The sequence below is a fragment of the Uloborus diversus genome, unplaced genomic scaffold (assembly GCF_026930045.1).
Source record: "Uloborus diversus isolate 005 unplaced genomic scaffold, Udiv.v.3.1 scaffold_14, whole genome shotgun sequence".
Lineage (NCBI taxonomy): Eukaryota > Metazoa > Arthropoda > Arachnida > Araneae > Uloboridae > Uloborus > Uloborus diversus.
In genome coordinates, this window is record NW_026558098.1 from 7,970,262 (window position 1) to 7,987,432 (window position 17,171).

At 35.0% G+C, this 17,171-nt stretch overlaps 1 protein-coding gene across 1 annotated transcript; it reads right to left on the reverse strand.

Annotated features, from left to right (window-relative positions):
- Positions 1–1,357: 1,357 nt before the first annotated feature.
- Positions 1,358–16,872, reverse strand: LOC129232903 (zinc finger protein 726-like). The gene is made up of 2 exons (XM_054867006.1): positions 16,410–16,872; positions 1,358–1,734 (listed from the first exon to the last, which is right to left on the reverse strand). Exons 1-2 carry the CDS (start codon positions 16,777–16,779, stop codon positions 1,358–1,360), a joined length of 747 nt encoding a protein of 248 aa, XP_054722981.1. The 5' UTR covers positions 16,780–16,872.
- Positions 16,873–17,171: the final 299 nt, after the last annotated feature.

The window sequence follows — 17,171 nt, forward strand, 5'->3', positions numbered from 1 at the left end:
CATATTTTAGATTAAAAAAATGAAAATTTTCATTTTTACAAAACTAGGACTAAACAATAGAGACAAAAGTGCACATCTGTAACAAACCAACTAACACCCCTATAAACTAATAGATACGTTCATTTTCGCCTATAAACCGGATATTAACCTTACCATGTAATCGATGGTCGGACAATACATCTCATTATGCTTCATTTCTCAGAAAACGCTTTGAATAATTATTCACAAGAATTGGGTTTCCCCTCAGCGTGAACTCTCATGTGAATCGTTAAATATGAAATCCGAGTGAATGCCTTTGAACAATGTTCACAAGAATAAGGTTTCTCACCAGAGTGAACTCTAAAGTGTCTCTTTAAGCATGAGCTAGTATAATATGCCTTAGTACAATGTTCGCACGAATAAGGTTTCTTTCCAGCATGGACCGGCAAATGTCTGTTTAAGTGGTATCTCGTAGAAAATGCCTTTGAACAAACTTCACACGAATGGGGCTTGTTGCTGGCGTGTGCACTTATCAAGTGTTGCTTTAATTTTCCAGACTGGGTAAATGACTTAGAACAATGTTCACACATGTAAGGTTTCTCACCAGTATGGACTCTCAAATGGGTCTTTAAGTTTGAACTCGTAGAAAATGCCTTTAAACAAACTTCACACGAAAAGGGCTTCTCGTCGGTGTGAACTCTCATGTGTTGCTTTAATCTTCCAGGCAGAGTGAATGCCTTAGAACAATGTTCACATGAATAAGGTTTCACACCAGTATGGATTATAAAATGTGCCTTTAAGTGTGCATTCGTGTCAAATGCCTTTGAACAAAGTTCACACACATAAGGCTTGTCGTCAGTGTGAGCTCTCATGTGTTGCTGGAAATTTTCAGATTCAGCAAATGACTTAGAACAATGTTCACACCAATAAGGTTTCTCTACAGTATGGAGTCTCAAATGTCTCTTTAGGTGTGAACTCGTAGAAAATGCCTTTGAACAAACTTCACATGAAAAGGGCTTCTCGTCGGCGTGAACTCTCATGTGCTGCTTTAATAATATAGACCGAGTGAATGCCTTAGAACAATATTTACATGAATAGGATTTCCCACCAGTATGGATAATAAAATGTCGCTTTAAGTTCGCACTCGAAGAAAATGCCTTTGGACAAACTTCACACGAAAAGGGCTTCTCATCGGCGTGAACACTCATGTGCTGCTTTAATAATATAGACAGAGTGAATGCCTTAGAACAATGTTCACACGAATAAGGTTTTACACCAGCATGTACAATCAAATGCGTCTTTAAGTGTGAACTCGTAGAAAAGGCCTTCGAACATACTTCACACAAATAAGGCTTCTCGTCAGTGTGATTGCTCATGTTTAGCTTAAATTTTCCAGATTCAGCAAATAAGGTTTTTTACCAGAGAACGAATAAGGTTTTTCACCAGAATGGATTCTCAAATGTGTCTTTAAGCAGGAACTCGTAGAAAACGCCTTTGAACAAACTTCACACGAGAAAGGCTTCTCGTCAGAGTGAACTCTCATGTGTTGCTTTAATTTTCCAGACCAAGTGAATGCCTTAGAACAATGTTCACACGAATAAGGTTTCTCACTAGTATGTACAATCAAATGTGTCTTTAAGTATGAACTCGTAGAAAAGGCCTTCGAACATACTTCACACAAATAAGGTTTCTCACTAGTATGTACAATCAAATGTGTCTTTAAGTATGAACTCGTAGAAAAGGCCTTCGAACATACTTCACACAAATAAGGTTTCTCGTCAGTGTGAGTGCTCATATGTAGCTTTTAATTTTCCAGATTCAGCAAACGGCTTCAAGCAATGTTCGAACGAATAAGGTTTCTCACTAGAGTGAACGCTCAAGTTCTTTTTAAGATGAACTAGTAGAAAATGGCTTCGAACAACATTTACAAGAATGCTTTTTCTCACTAACAAGGAACTTTGAATGATTATCCATTGCACGAAATTCGCTAAGCCTGGATTTTCAAAGATGGATATTCAAATTTTCTATAAGTGATCAATATTAGAATATGTTTTCAATCAGAAAGTAAATTAGTTGAGTATTTTCCAAGCGTAACTTCTTACGTTATCGAAAAACAGAACTGTACTAAATATTTGAGGAGCCAAGTTTTACATTGATCAAATATTTGAATATCGTTTTAATCAGAAAGTAAAAGAGTTATGTATTTTCAAAGTGTAACTTCTTACACTAGTCTTAAAACAAAACTGTGCTACAAATATTGACGAGCAAAGTTTTAGAGATCCATAATTCGTCAGTAAACTACCTTTCAAAATCAGCGTTAGAAATACATAAATCGGGAGAAAATATTTATACTAGTACTCATTCTTACATACTCATCAAACACCAAGCTTCTTCAAGTAAAGCGTTTATAAAGTTACAAAAACTTTTCAGGAATGTAATTTCGTAAAGAGACGCATAGATGAAGATCAATATGAAAAATCTCGCGAGTACAGACTTTTACACCATTCTGCTTGTTTGTTTTTTAAACATTTCCTCGTCAATATCGGAAAACGACGGATTTTTGAATATTGCCAAGCGATACTTTCGACCGATTTTCAATGTCATAAGTTCACAAAACTGCTAAATCTTAACTGTTCAATTTTCGATATCTTAAACAGACGAGCATAACCCGATCTCTATCTCATCTTCTATATCATTTGTTTCTTCAAGATTTTTTTTGTCGATTTCGAAAAATGAAGACAACTGGAATGTTGCTCAGCTATTCTTTTTAGATTATTGGAGTGTACTGAGCGTTTAAATCTTTCAACCTTGCCGTAGGTCTCTTAAATTCCTGAAAATCTACTTCATTCTATGCAAATTGATATGAGAAATATTCTGTAATTTATTTGTTGCACACGACAGTCTAAATAACTTGGAAAGAAATAAAGTCGATCTTTACCTCGTGGTACACATGATGATCTATTGTCAATTACCTATAAATAAGTGTCTTTATCTGCTTTAGATAAGCGGCAGCAAGGCACAAAATACGTATGGCTGTTCTGACTAGCAATGTGTTTCTTCTGTTGCTGACCGGAACTGTAAAACTACATCGAACTGAGTACAAAATATTATTTATTCCTTTGACTATCCCTAGGTTCTATAACGAGGAAAAGTTTGCAAGGCACCAGAAACTACATAAATTTAACTTTTATATAAAAAAAACTACTAACCAATTTCGTACTGATTTCTTTCATAGATACACCACAAACAGCATAAGTGTTTTTAATGATATTTAGATGAGCTTACATAACATTGATCACCGTGTCATATTTAAATGGACATAATCATTGGTGACTTTACGAGAAAGATTGACTTTTTGGCAACATACACATCTGCATATGAGTCGGAGCACTCTGCTACAGTTGACTGGCTCAGATGAGAAAACACAATTCTACACCATAAGTCTCAAAATGTAAACGATTGTATATGAGCTTATTTTTCTTGAAATCTTGAAGGAAGGAGTTGGTGTTGTCTGAGATAAAAACCTGATGTTAGACTTTGAAGTACGCTGTCACGCAATAAGGCTGAAAATAATGAAAATAATTATTAGTTAGGGGGGAAAAATCACTGTAATTACAACATGTAAAAAAAAAAAATTAAATGCCGCTGCCAAATAAAATATTTTGATGGCGAACAAATAATATGCGTTTAAAACTTAACACGGATTATTCATTTTAACAACAGATAGCAAAATATTAAAACAATTTAAACAGTAAAGACTGCACAAAAATACGTATTGCAATCAGGGCCGGATAAACATCTATTTACGCCTTAGGCCAAACTTTGAGATTACGCCCCACCTCACATATCCGAACTCTATTGAAATTGTATCCCCCCCCCCAGCCATTACCAGAGGCGTAGTAGCCTCCAGTGACAGTTGAATATTTCGTGCTCCCTCCACCCCCTGTTTGATGAAATGAGGGAGGGATTTCCTTTCTTGTTTACCTTCGATGATGTTCAAAAAGAGGGGGGAGTTGGAGGTGCTCCAGCGGGAGTTTTTTGAAATTGAAGCGTTAGAAATGCATTTTTAGGCAGTTTAAGGCTATTTTACGGGAAGTAATGGCATCTGGAATTCGCCCAGGAAAGTTTTCGTAACTGAAGTCCTACACGCGTGATTGTATGTTATCTTTGATGATGTTAAGGAAAGGGATGAGTTCGGGAACTCTCCTTTTCCTCCTCCCGTAAAAATTAGTTTTTAAAACGAAATTTTCGACGACCTTTTACTAATGAATGCTGGGGAACGATGGGACTCCGGAGAGCCCTCCTGAATTTCTTTTGTAAACGAGGTCCTATAGCGCAACTTTTAACGATTTCTTTTTTTATGCAGGGCATTTGGTGATTTTAGCGAGGAAACTTTTCGATACTGAAACCCAAAAACTTGTAGGACATCTTTTATGACGTCCGGACATAGATGGGATTTAAAGGAAAAAAAGGTTTCGAAATTGGAAACTTCAATACAAAATTGGAAACTATTTCTGATGACATTACGAGAAGGAATAGTGTTCGGTAAGTCTCCTCTGTAGTTGTTTCGAAACTGAAGTCGTAAAAACAAAATTTTGGACGATTTAAATATGTAGGCTCTTGAATTTCTTGATGCACTTTTGTTTTCCATTCATTTTTTTAACCTTAGAAAACTTTAGAACTGCTGGTGTCTCTACCTTACAATGTTCTGAATCACTCTCTCTATATATACAGTGCTGGACATAATTTAAAAACCTATCTAATTTGGCGAATGGTGAAAAAAAAAAAAAAATTCAGAGCTTAAAAATGTTTATTCAAATTAGTCAAAAACATAAATTTATTCTGTTATCACACACAATTGTTTTGCAGAAATGATATTTTAATAAAGTTCAATAAAAAATAAATAGAAATACCATGGACAAAATTATAAGACACCCTAACATTTTAATTAAAACACCTGCTTTTTTTTCGAAAATAATGTGCAATATTCTAATTTTCTGCGCGCTGTTATGGCGTCAGCAGTTAACTAAAGCAGACGATAACCAATTTACAATTATGCCACGAGGTATGGAGTTAAAAGAAAGTGAAATTGGTGAAAGCCGGAGATCAAATGGAACCGTGCTTCAAATTAGTAATATTTCAAAAGTTATTAAACGCTATGGATGTGCAATTAGAAATGTTTTGAATAAAGGAGTTAATGGATCGATGATTAAAAGATGCTGGATCCTTGCTTGTCTTAAGCATAGGTTTCTTAGGAGGGAATCGCCGACCTTCAGCGTCGCTTCTCGCCGAGAGGAAAACGTGATTCTTCTGCGCATGCGCGCCCGAGCAAAATCGGCGTTGTGAGTGGTACGCCGGAATCACTTGACTTTGATTTCAACGTCACGCCGAGCAGCGACGTCGAAGCTCGGTGATTTCGCTTCTAGGAAACCAGTGCTTTAGGGAACAAACATCAAGTGCTTTCGCTCGCTACACAGAATACGCTACACAGGCATTAAAAATACTTTGAACCTGAACTGTTCAAGGAGAATTATTTTCAGGATGTTGCACAATGCTTCCAATGTAAAATATAAAAGATTGAAGGAAAAAACCACTGCTTCTAAGCTGGCACAAAATGAACTTTCTAAACTGCGCTAAGGAAACTATGACCTAGACCTCCAAATGGTACTTAGTGTGATTTTCTGCTGAAAAAAAAGTTTAAACTAGATGGTATTGATTTGTTTCAATATTATTGGCATGATTTACGAAAATCTCCGCATGTACTAATGACCCGTCAAATGGGTGAAGGCTCTGTAATGATTTGGGGTGGTTTTTCGGCTGAAGGGAAAACGGATCTTGTTTTTGTGCATTCAAGAATGACTTCCAAAAATATTTAAATATTCTTAAAGACTAGTCATATAAGGTGAACGTTTTTGTGGCGAAAACTATTTACACTAACACGATAAGGCGCCGATTTATGCATCACACGAAACAAAAAAAAAAAAGCTTCCAGCACGAAGCATCAATACTATCCCGTGGCCTTCTTGCTCCCCAGACTTAAGTCCCATTCAAATCTCGTGGGGGATCTTAGCTCGTGTGGTTTACCGAAATGGGAGGCAGTTTATCTCTGTCGAAGACCTAAAGAATGCGCCTGGGAAGAACTATCTTACAATGTTTTGTTAAAATTTATAGATATGATGCCAATTCGCATCTTTCATGCTATAAAAAACAACGGCAGCTCTTACTAAATATTTATATTTACCACTGTATTTGGAAAAAAGTTTGGTGTCTTATAAATTTGTTTATTATGTTTTCAAGTTTTTTTTTAAAAATTTAATTGTATGAAGATATCATTAATTTAAAACAAATATGTATGACAACAGAATAAATTGATGTTTTTGACGTATTTGATAACACATTTTAAAACTCTGAATCTTTTCTTTCAGTATCTGTCAAATTAGATAGGTGTCTTATAATTATATCTACCAGTGAGAGAGAGTGATGCAGAACATTGTAAGGAAGACACAACCAGCTCTAAAGTTTTCTAAGGTTAAAAAAAAAATTTATTATCTTTTTAAAGGTCTTCTATTTAAAGCATACTTCGGGGCATCCCATGTATTTTTATTCACTTTTCTGTGCTTTTCGTGGTGAAGTTTTGAATAAAAATATACATAAAAAAATATGTTGGAAGCAAACCCATATAACTTACATCATTACACATTTTTTTTTTTTTTTTTTTTTTGCGCCCTCGAACCTGTGTGCACTTTTTGGGAGTTAAGGTTGACGCCCTCTTGGAAGACCCAGTCCGCTCCTGGGCAGAGCTATGTTTTTAAGAAAGTACTGTTCAAGTGAAAGACGTTGAAAATTATCTGCTTTGACCAGAAAAGTTAACTTGACTCAATCATTACGCCCCTTTCCTATCCTCTAATTACTTTTTTCCCTGCCTAACGGGCTGGTTGCAATCTATTCTAGTTGAACTTTGCTTCTGTATTTTTACTAGCGCGCTACATTTTTTTTTTCAACAAGCTGTTTATTAATTTTCTTTTTCACTGTGACACCCTTTCTGGCTTGGCCAAGGCTTAGGGTGGCCTATTGGGTAATCCGGGCCTGAATGAAATACAATAATACTAAAAAAATAAAATATTGAAATTCAAGTATTTCCTGTTTGACGACATTGTTATTGCGATAACCATGCAATCACTCAGCAAAAAAAGAAACAGTGCAAAGGATTTGATTATTTCGTCATTGTCGTCAATGTGTTTTTGGCAGTATAATTGACTCCATGAAATTAGTATTCCTAACTTTAACTTTATATTAAGATGAAAATAAATGTTTGAATAAGCTTTCATGGGAAAATTTTTCATGGGAAATTCTTCAAATCCCACCTCTTGCAAACATCGTAGAAGATTATCTTAAAATAGTCTAACACTGCCCCCGGACCCCCCATATTCTGCACGAATATTGCACTTCTTACTGGTGTTCGTATTATTTTTGCTTTTTCTCCAAAGTTATAAATGCAAATTCTCCTAACTTCAATCCTCAAATTTTCGTGAGGACTCTCGCCTGAAACCAGCGGCTGGATCTGCTCTCCCTTTTACATTACAGTGGACCCTCGTTTTATGCGGGGTTTACGTTCCACAATAAGACTATGAAAAATTTTATTGATATTAACGCAGAGTAAAATTTGTAAATGGGTGAATTTAATATCATACATTAAATGTGAAAAAATTTACTTTGAATTTTTGGCATCTTGAATTCAAATTATGTTTTTCGCAATCACGAGCGTGTGTGTTTGTGTAGGCGCATGTGTGGGTGCGTAAGTGTATGTATGTATGCATGTGTGTGATAAAGTGTTGTGTACGTGCGTGTAGGTGTTCGTGTGTGTGTGTAGGCGTTCGTGGGTGTGTCTGTGTAGGCGTTCGTGTGTGTGTGTGTAGGCGTTCGTGTGAGTGTAGGCGTTCGTGGGTGTGCCTGTGTAGGCGTTCGTGGGTGTGCCTGTGTAGGCGTTCGTGTGTATGTGTAGGCGTTCGTGTGTATGTGTAGGCGTTCGTGTGTGTGTGTAGGCGTTCGTGTGTGTGTGTGTAGGCGTTCGTGTGTGTGTGTGTGTAGGCGTTCATGTGTGTGGGACATGGACGCCACCGCCCAGCAAAAGTGGATTTCGGGGGACAGTGCTCAGGACCAGCAGCGCCGCCGCCGGTGGACGGTGGTGCTGCAGGCATGGTCCAAGCTGAAAAAGGCACGGACGCCAAAAACGGTCAAGTGAGAACAATAAGCAATCGTGATTGCTCAAAAATAGTTTATATTACAAAACAGCAACTAAGATATAATGAGTAGAATACAATTTGCATTATGATGATTTCTTGGGCGAAAACAAATGTGATTTTTTAAGACAACTTCGAGGCTCCATATTTCTAAAATGATTGGGGGATCAAATATAAAATTTTTGCCACATATTCACTGCTATATGAAGGGTATACAGTTAAATTTTCATAGATTTTCGTTCAGTCCCTTTTTGGATATTGAATCTTAAATTTAGCATTTTGTCTCAAAGATGGTAAGTTTGACTAATTATATAAAAAAATCGCCTTGCTTTAGACGTTTCATACTGCTTCTGAGAATAGTTCTATAAGGTATCTATTCAAGGAGAAAAAAGTAAGAGTGAGTCTTACTTCCTTCTACTAATATTTTTAGACTAAAAATGTGAAATTTCATACGGAAAATCTTATTTTTAAGGCAATGTTACACAAGTTTTTTAAAACTTATCAAAAGAATAACTACTATATAATTTTAGGTTACTTTCTGCTCAATCTAATGGTTTTTAAATTATTTTGATACATTCATAAATAAAAAAAGTTCTAAGAGTTTTTGTAAAGTATTATTTTCATGAAAAGTCGACTCCGCAGCTACCAAAAAGTGGCTGCCAAATAAAATTCTGAAAGTTTAAAAATTTTTAAACAACTGTTTCACTCTCAATATAATAGTTAATTAACAGGCAAACAATATTTTGAATCAAAAATAGTGAGCAACATGGCCTGTATGATTTGAAATGGATTGACCCTTCCACAATTTAGTCATCAATTCATCGAACTTTAACATTTTAAGAAGCCTTTTTTACGCTTGGGCAAAAAAATAACAGAAAAAATACAACAAATGCATTGGTTTTGCGAAAAAATAAGTATCTGTTTTTTATGAAGCATTTTTTTAACGTACAGTGCTTCTCCACGTCGGGACCTGCAGCTCATGTGGCTAGAGTATTGAGCTAAAATCAAGAATATCATGAGTTTGATTCCACTGTGGGTTTTGCCGTTATGAATGATCTTTTTCACGGGATGAGATTGACCCAAATTTCTCAAAAATATAATCCAAACTTACTGCTTTAAAATCGGAAAAACAAACGCTTATTTTAGCGTGGTGAATGGCAGTACTGTACATAAAATTTTTTAAGTTTTTTTTTTCTGGTGCTTTCTTAATACTTATATGAACTTCTAAAAGTAAGGCAACATCTTATATAATTAAAAACTGAGCGTATGTATCTATGTATGCACCTATGTATCTGTGTAGTCATTTATGTATCCATGTCGAAGTTTCTTCTTCCGAACGACAGTGAACTGACCATCGAACCACGTATTGATGGATTCGTAATCTTTGCGTCTTTATGTTTGGCTATTTAACAGAATCCTTCAATAATAATTAGTGAAGATATCAATTAAAAACATACTTACGACAGTTAGATTTTGACATAAAATCCCTATTTTTCGAAGGCTTTCCTTCCATTCAAATTATTATTCAGTGCTTCAACTCAACTTTACGTAACAAAGCTTTTAATAAAATCTGTAGCAGTGAAGAAAATCATTAAGAAGAAAGATATGTTCCCATTTTGTTTTATCGAATTTGAACAAATAAAATTCTGTATTTTGTTTTGCGGCTTTTCATGTAATCGGGGGATTTAAAATGTTTTCTTTTTGGTTATTTTTTCGCAATCTGTTGCAAAATTTTACTGATTTTTTTTTTGGTTCAAGCTTGGTTGAACATGCGTCATTTGAAGTAACTTTTATTTTAGAGGTAGACCGTGCAAAGCCGGGCGACGCAGCAAGTGCTTTTATTAAAATTTGTAGCGTGAAGAAAATCATTGAGAAAAACATGTTGCTTTTTTTCTCGAATATGAACGAATAAAGTTTCGACTTTTGTTTGGAGGCTTTTTCCTGAAATCGAGGAATTGAAAATTTCCTTTTGGTCATTTTTCGGCAATCTATCGCAAAATTTTACTGTTTTTTTTCTTTTTGTTCAAGTGTGATTGTGGAACACACGTCACTTGAGATAACTTTTATTTTCGCGGTTGACTGTGCAAAGCCAGGCGATGCAGCTAGTTTTATTTTATTTTTCATCGCTACCTGCAAAAAATTAACAACTTTCATTGTGAATGTTTTTCCTAAAAGTATCATTACAAAAAATTGATTTTTTGAAGTACCATTGTCAAGTATGAGAGCTTTGTACAGACCAGTTAGTTTAACATAATTTTTTCCCGCTTTATATCAAAGGGAAAAAAGAAAAATACCAGTTTGATAGTCAATTTTCTCCCGTTTGTGGTTTGTTTTATTATATGAACTGAGTGGGAAATTGTTTCCTTTTCTGCAAAATAAACTCTTAATTAGATAGCATACAAGAAAATTCGAGCTTCCCAGCATGTTATGCAACCTTACTTAATTCTGGTATACTGGCTGATGCGGGGTAAAAAAATCACAAAGTGCACAAAAACTCCGACACCATCAACAAAAATATGACAGGACTGAAGGATCACTCATTCCGGTAAATAAAAGAGAAAAATTGAATTAAATATCATACTTGATCGAATCAGGGTCAAAAATGTGACAGGATTAAAGGATCACTCGTTCCGGTAAATAAAAGAGAAAAATTGATTTAAATATCATACTTAATCCAATCAGGGTCAAAAATGTGACAGGATTAAAGGATCACTCATTCCGGTAAATAAAAGAGAAAAATTGATTTAAATATCATACTTTATAGAATCAGGGTCAAAAATGTGACAGGATTAAAGGATCACTCATTCCGGTAAATAAAAGAGAAAAATTGATTTAAATATCATACTTGATCCAATCAAGGTCAAAAATGTGACAGGATTAAAGGATCACTCATTCCGGTAAATAAAAGGGAAAAATTGATTTAAATATCATACTTGATCCAATCAAGGTCAAAAATGTGACAGGATTAAAGGATCACTCATTCCGGTAAATAAAAGAGAAAAATTGATTTAAATATCATACTTAATCCAATCAGGGTCAAAAATGTGACAGGATTAAAGGATCACTCATTCCGGTAAATAAAAGAGAAAAATTGATTTAAATATCATACTTGATCGAATCAGGGTCAAAAATGTGACAGGATTAAAGGATCACTCATTCCGGTAAATAAAAGAGAAAAATTGATTTAAATATCTTACTTAATCCAATCAGGGTCAAAAATGTGACAGGATTAAAGGATCACTCATTCCGGTAAATAAAAGAGAAAAATTGAATTAAATATCATACTTGATCGAATCAGGGTCAAAAATGTGACAGGATTAAAGGATCACTCGTTCCGGTAAATAAAAGAGAAAAATTGATTTAAATATCATACTTAATCCAATCAGGGTCAAAAATGTGACAGGATTAAAGGATCACTCATTCCGGTAAATAAAAGAGAAAAATTGATTTAAATATCATACTTAATCCAATCAGGGTCAAAAATGTGACAGGATTAAAGGATCACTCATTCCGGTAAATAAAAGAGAAAAATTGATTTAAATATCATACTTGATCGAATCAGGGTCAAAAATGTGACAGGATTAAAGGATCACTCATTCCGGTAAATAAAAGAGAAAAATTGATTTAAATATCATACTTAATCCAATCAGGGTCAAAAATGTGACAGGATTAAAGGATCACTCATTCCGGTAAATAAAAGAGAAAAATTGAATTAAATATCATACTTGATCGAATCAGGGTCAAAAATGTGACAGGATTAAAGGATCACTCATTCCGGTAAATAAAAGAGAAAAATTGATTTAAATATCATACTTAATCCAATCAGGGTCAAAAATGTGACAGGATTAAAGGATCACTCATTCCGGTAAATAAAAGAGAAAAATTGATTTAAATATCATACTTGATAGAATCAGGGTCAAAAATGTGACAGGATTAAAGGATCACTCATTCCGGTAAATAAAAGAGAAAAATTGATTTAAATATCATACTTGATCCAATCAAGGTCAAAAATGTGACAGGATTAAAGGATCACTCATTCCGGTAAATAAAAGGGAAAAATTGATTTAAATATCATACTTGATCCAATCAAGGTCAAAAATGTGACAGGATTAAAGGATCACTCATTCCGGTAAATAAAAGAGAAAAATTGATTTAAATATCATACTTAATCCAATCAGGGTCAAAAATGTGACAGGATTAAAGGATCACTCATTCCGGTAAATAAAAGAGAAAAATTGATTTAAATATCATACTTGATCGAATCAGGGTCAAAAATGTGACAGGATTAAAGGATCACTCATTCCGGTAAATAAAAGAGAAAAATTGATTTAAATATCATACTTAATCCAATCAGGGTCAAAAATGTGACAGGATTAAAGGATCACTCATTCCGGTAAATAAAAGAGAAAAATTGAATTAAATATCATACTTGATCGAATCAGGGTCGGGATTTGAACAGGTCAGATGGTTTTTATCATCGTAAAATGTCTACTGTTATCAACTTGAGTTTTCCAACAGGAGAAGTGAAATTTACTTTTTGTAAAAGAAAATGAGATTGCCCCATGCGGTTATCAACATTCTATATTTTTTACTTAAAAATATAGATTTGGTTACCAAAACAGTTCACACACAAGAGGGCTTGGGCTATTTTTTAAAAACAGTATTTGGTTTTGATTTTTAAAAACTTCACTCCCTCTCATACTTGTACTGCAAACATAAACATTAAAGATAAAAAAACAAATTTCTGCGTACAGCGCTACATAAACTGCATTTATGAAGTTTTAAAAATTATCTGCATAATAAACGTAATTACTCTGAAAAAACGTTACGAGAAAATTAACACTCACTTGCTTTGATGAATGTGTATAGAAGTCGAACAAAGGAAAAGTTCACTTTCAACACACATTTGATTCCGGCGAAGTGTCAAACAAATATGATTCCAATGCAGAATTTCGGTCTGCGAATATCTTTCATTCCAGATTACGGGAAGGTTGTTACGAAATTTTCACGCCGCATTTTTTCAACGATAACATTAAAAGTATTATACAATTTAATTTTAATTCTCAATTTCGAAATATACACATTTTACAGAAGAGAACAACGCTTTCTTTTTTCTGACGGTTGCAGGTAAACAGTTTAGATATCTGAAAGAGTGAGAGGGGAGGATGTATGGAGAGAGCGCACTGAGTAGTTTTATCTAGAGTCCCTATATGAAAACACGTTTTCATATAGGGACTCTAGTTTTATCTGGGTGGGCAAACGAGGATGCAACGCTGACGTTGCTCGGGGATCATGTACACGTATTTTCTGTCCGATTTTTAAATTTTTAGGGCTCATGAAAAAAAAAGCCGATTTCTGTCAATAGATAGCGCACTTACAGGCCGCGTACACTGACAGAGGTGGGTAAGAGAAGGGGGAAGGGGAAAAGTCTATCAAAGAGAGCAATGTTATTCAAAGTCGAGCACTAGGGAAAACGGTCAGAAAGAGAAAGAAATGTGTCGCACTTCCATAATTATTTTAGGAGCGTAAAATAAGCTTTACTTATCACTTAGAACACTAAAAAACTACATATTTGAGGGGAGCGGGGGTTCTTATTTTATTCGTTTTTGTTGCTAGTGAATGCATTTTTATTAATGTAGCGAGTAGCTATTCATTTCCTCTCATTTCAGAATACTACACGATTTCAGAAGCTTAAATGAACTTTATTTATGAAAACGTACAGGGTCTGTATAATAAGTAATGAGACTCATTTTTCCCTGATGCGACTATGCCTCTCAACTGCGCAAAAACTGGATAGGTCGGTGGTGGGGGTTACTGGTGGGACTCACTCCGGTCTGCAGCCGCCTGGGAATCTTTGTTCGGGCAGCATCGTCGTCATAGTGTACCTTTGTTGCAAACGTCGGTTCCAGCTGCAAAATGCAGAGAACATTTGAGGAGCGTTACGCGATTAAATTTTGTGTGGAACTAGGTAAATCGACCTCAGAGGATTTAGAGATGTGTAAGCAAGCGTTTGGAGATAATTGTCTGTTAAAGGCGCATGTGTTTCGGTGGCACAAATGTTTCAAAAATGGCCGGTAGATCATCGAGGATGAATCTCAAACAGGGTGTCAGTCAACCAGCAGAACGTGTGCATGTTGTGCTAGATTCGGTCCGCCGGTTAAGTACGAAAATGATTGCATATGAAATCGGAATTGATAAAATGACAGTCCACTGCATTATTGCTGAAAACTTGAAAAATGCTGGAAACACCCGCTTCATCTTCCAAGACTTTCTGGTCAATAATGGTATCTTTACGCTTCCCGAACACGCCAACAACCACATTTTAGATCCAGCCGACTTCTTTCTGTTCCCGAAGATGAAAGCTTCACTAAAAAGGCCTCCCCATTTAACTCTGGAGGCCGTGAAAGCGCTGGTACAAGACTTTGAAAGGACATCTGGAAGCAGACTGAAAAGCAGCCTTCGAAGCTTAGAAGACTCGCTGGGATAAGTGTGTGCAAGGACAAGGGTCTTCTTTTAAATAATTTCAGGTTCAGTGTTAATATCTGCAGAACACAGCTCAGTCTCGTTACTTTTTAAACAGATCCTGTATGTCTAAAACAGTGTTTAGTTAGAATTAGGCGCAGCCTTTAAATAATGTATAAACATTTAACATATAAATTATGCTTTAAAATGTGGGTTCTTTTAATCTTAAATTTTGAACATTGTTTGAAAGAACTACAGAATTCACAAAGAACAGAAAATATCTTTATTATGTACAATACATGTTGACATATTGAAAGTAAAATAAATGTATGATAAAATTTTTGACCTAAAAAAACTGAAAAATTGCCAGTAATAAAACTTACAGAAAAACAATAAAAGTTTGTACGTAATTTTATTGAAACTTGTGTGAATGAAAGCTGACAATTGAGACTTAACTAGGTTTTTCATTAATATAAATTTATAATTTTGAATTTGAATGCGCTCGAACTATTTCATGAGTAATTTTCAACAATAAAAAGATAATTTAATATGAGTTATACATTTTTTTCATATTTATGTTTCACACTAGATATAATCATAGTTTACCTCTTCTGTTTTTGTACTCTGATGTCAGTGCGTAAAATTCGCACTACTCCCTGCCAAAAATTTACTAAAAGATGAGAATTTCTTATTGAATAGTTTGGAAAGTTTACTAGTTTCAACCAGGGGTCTCCAACCTTTTCTGCTCAAGGGCCACATTGTAGTACATTTTTGGAGGCAAGGCAAGCCAACAATCCAAAAACATTTAAATTTAAATGAATTAGTTAACACTAGATCCCCACTGCTGAACAGCTGCCCTATTTTAAAATGAGGTTTTTCGAATGTTTTTAACTTTGAAATGTTGAAAACGAATAATGAACAAATCATTTGGTACGAAATACTCGCTTTGCAATTGTGTTTTTCCTGATTTTAAGCGTCTTGGCTCCTCATCAGAAATATTGTGAAAATTTATTCTCTTTTTATAATTTCCCTTTTATCAACATTTTTCATCTAGTCTTAAGTCTGTTTTATCTCTATGCATGTTCATGATGTACATAAAGTCGAGTGATTAATAAATAAAACGAGTTTCTTCAGCACAACTAACACTGAATATTGGATGGTTTACCAGCAAAAGAAAATTTAAAGGAACCGTTGCCAAACCGTGTATAGAGTCCTTGGAAAACCACACAGGGGGAACTTAGTTTAGTTTTCCTGTTTTGGGTTCAGTATTTTGAATACATTACAAATAAAAAATTTTAGCTAGAAATTTAACTGTTTCTTGAAAATAATTATAAGCCAGGAAATTTGGGAAATACTGACAGTTCACAGACGTGATTAGTCACTATCTGCAGAAAAGTTTTCCGTAACATTTTCACCCTCAATTTGCAATCTCAATGTATTTCTTCAATTTTATTACGATTGTTATCCGTTCCCATAGCTGAGGTAAACCTAATCTGTCAGCATTGTGAAGACTACGCAGATTCTAATCACAGCATTACGAAGCTGCCAGGTTAGGTTTGCCTCATTTATAGTCCTTTTTAAATTATTAATTATGTTACAAACATCATGACACAAATTTCTGCTTTTTCTGAGATCGATCCGAATAGAAAATACGCTTTTCACTTGCGGGGTTTCTTATATATCTCATTATGCTTCAGTTCTCAGAAAGCGCTTTGGACCATTATTCACGCGAATTAGGCTTCTTGTCAGCGTGAACTCTCATGTGCTGCTTTAATTTTCCAGACTGAGTAAATAACTTTGAACAATGCTCGCACGAATAAGGTTTCTCACCAGTATGGACTCTTAAATGTCTCTTAAAGTTCGAACTCGAAGAAAATGCTTTTGAACAAACCTCACACGAATAAGGCTTCTCGTCAGTGTGAATTCTCATATGTTGCTTTAATTTTCCAGACAGAGTAAATGCCTTAGAGCAATGTTCACATGAATAAGGTTTCTCACCAGTGTGGACTATAAAATGTGTCTTTAGGTGTGAACTCGTAAAAAATGCCTTTGAACAAACTTCACACGAATACGGCTTCTCGTCAGCGTGAAGTCTCATGTGTTGCTTTACTTTTCCAGCCTGAGTAAATAACTTAGAACAATGTTCGCACGAATAAGGTTTCTCACCAGAATGGACTCTCAAATGTGTCTTTAAGCAGGAACTCGTAGAAAACGCCTTTGAACAAACTTCACACGAGAAAGGCTTCTCGTCAGAGTGAACTCTCATGTGTTGCTTTAATTTACCAGACCGAGTGAATGCCTTAGAACAATGTTCACAGGAGTAAGGTTTCTCACTAGTATGTACAATCAAATGTGTCTTTAAGTGTGAACTCGTAGAAAAGGCCTTGGAACAATGTTCACAGGAGTAAGGTTTCTCACTAGTATGTACAATCAAATGTGTCTTTAAGTGTGAACTCGTAGAAAATGCCTTGGGACAAACTTTACACAAAT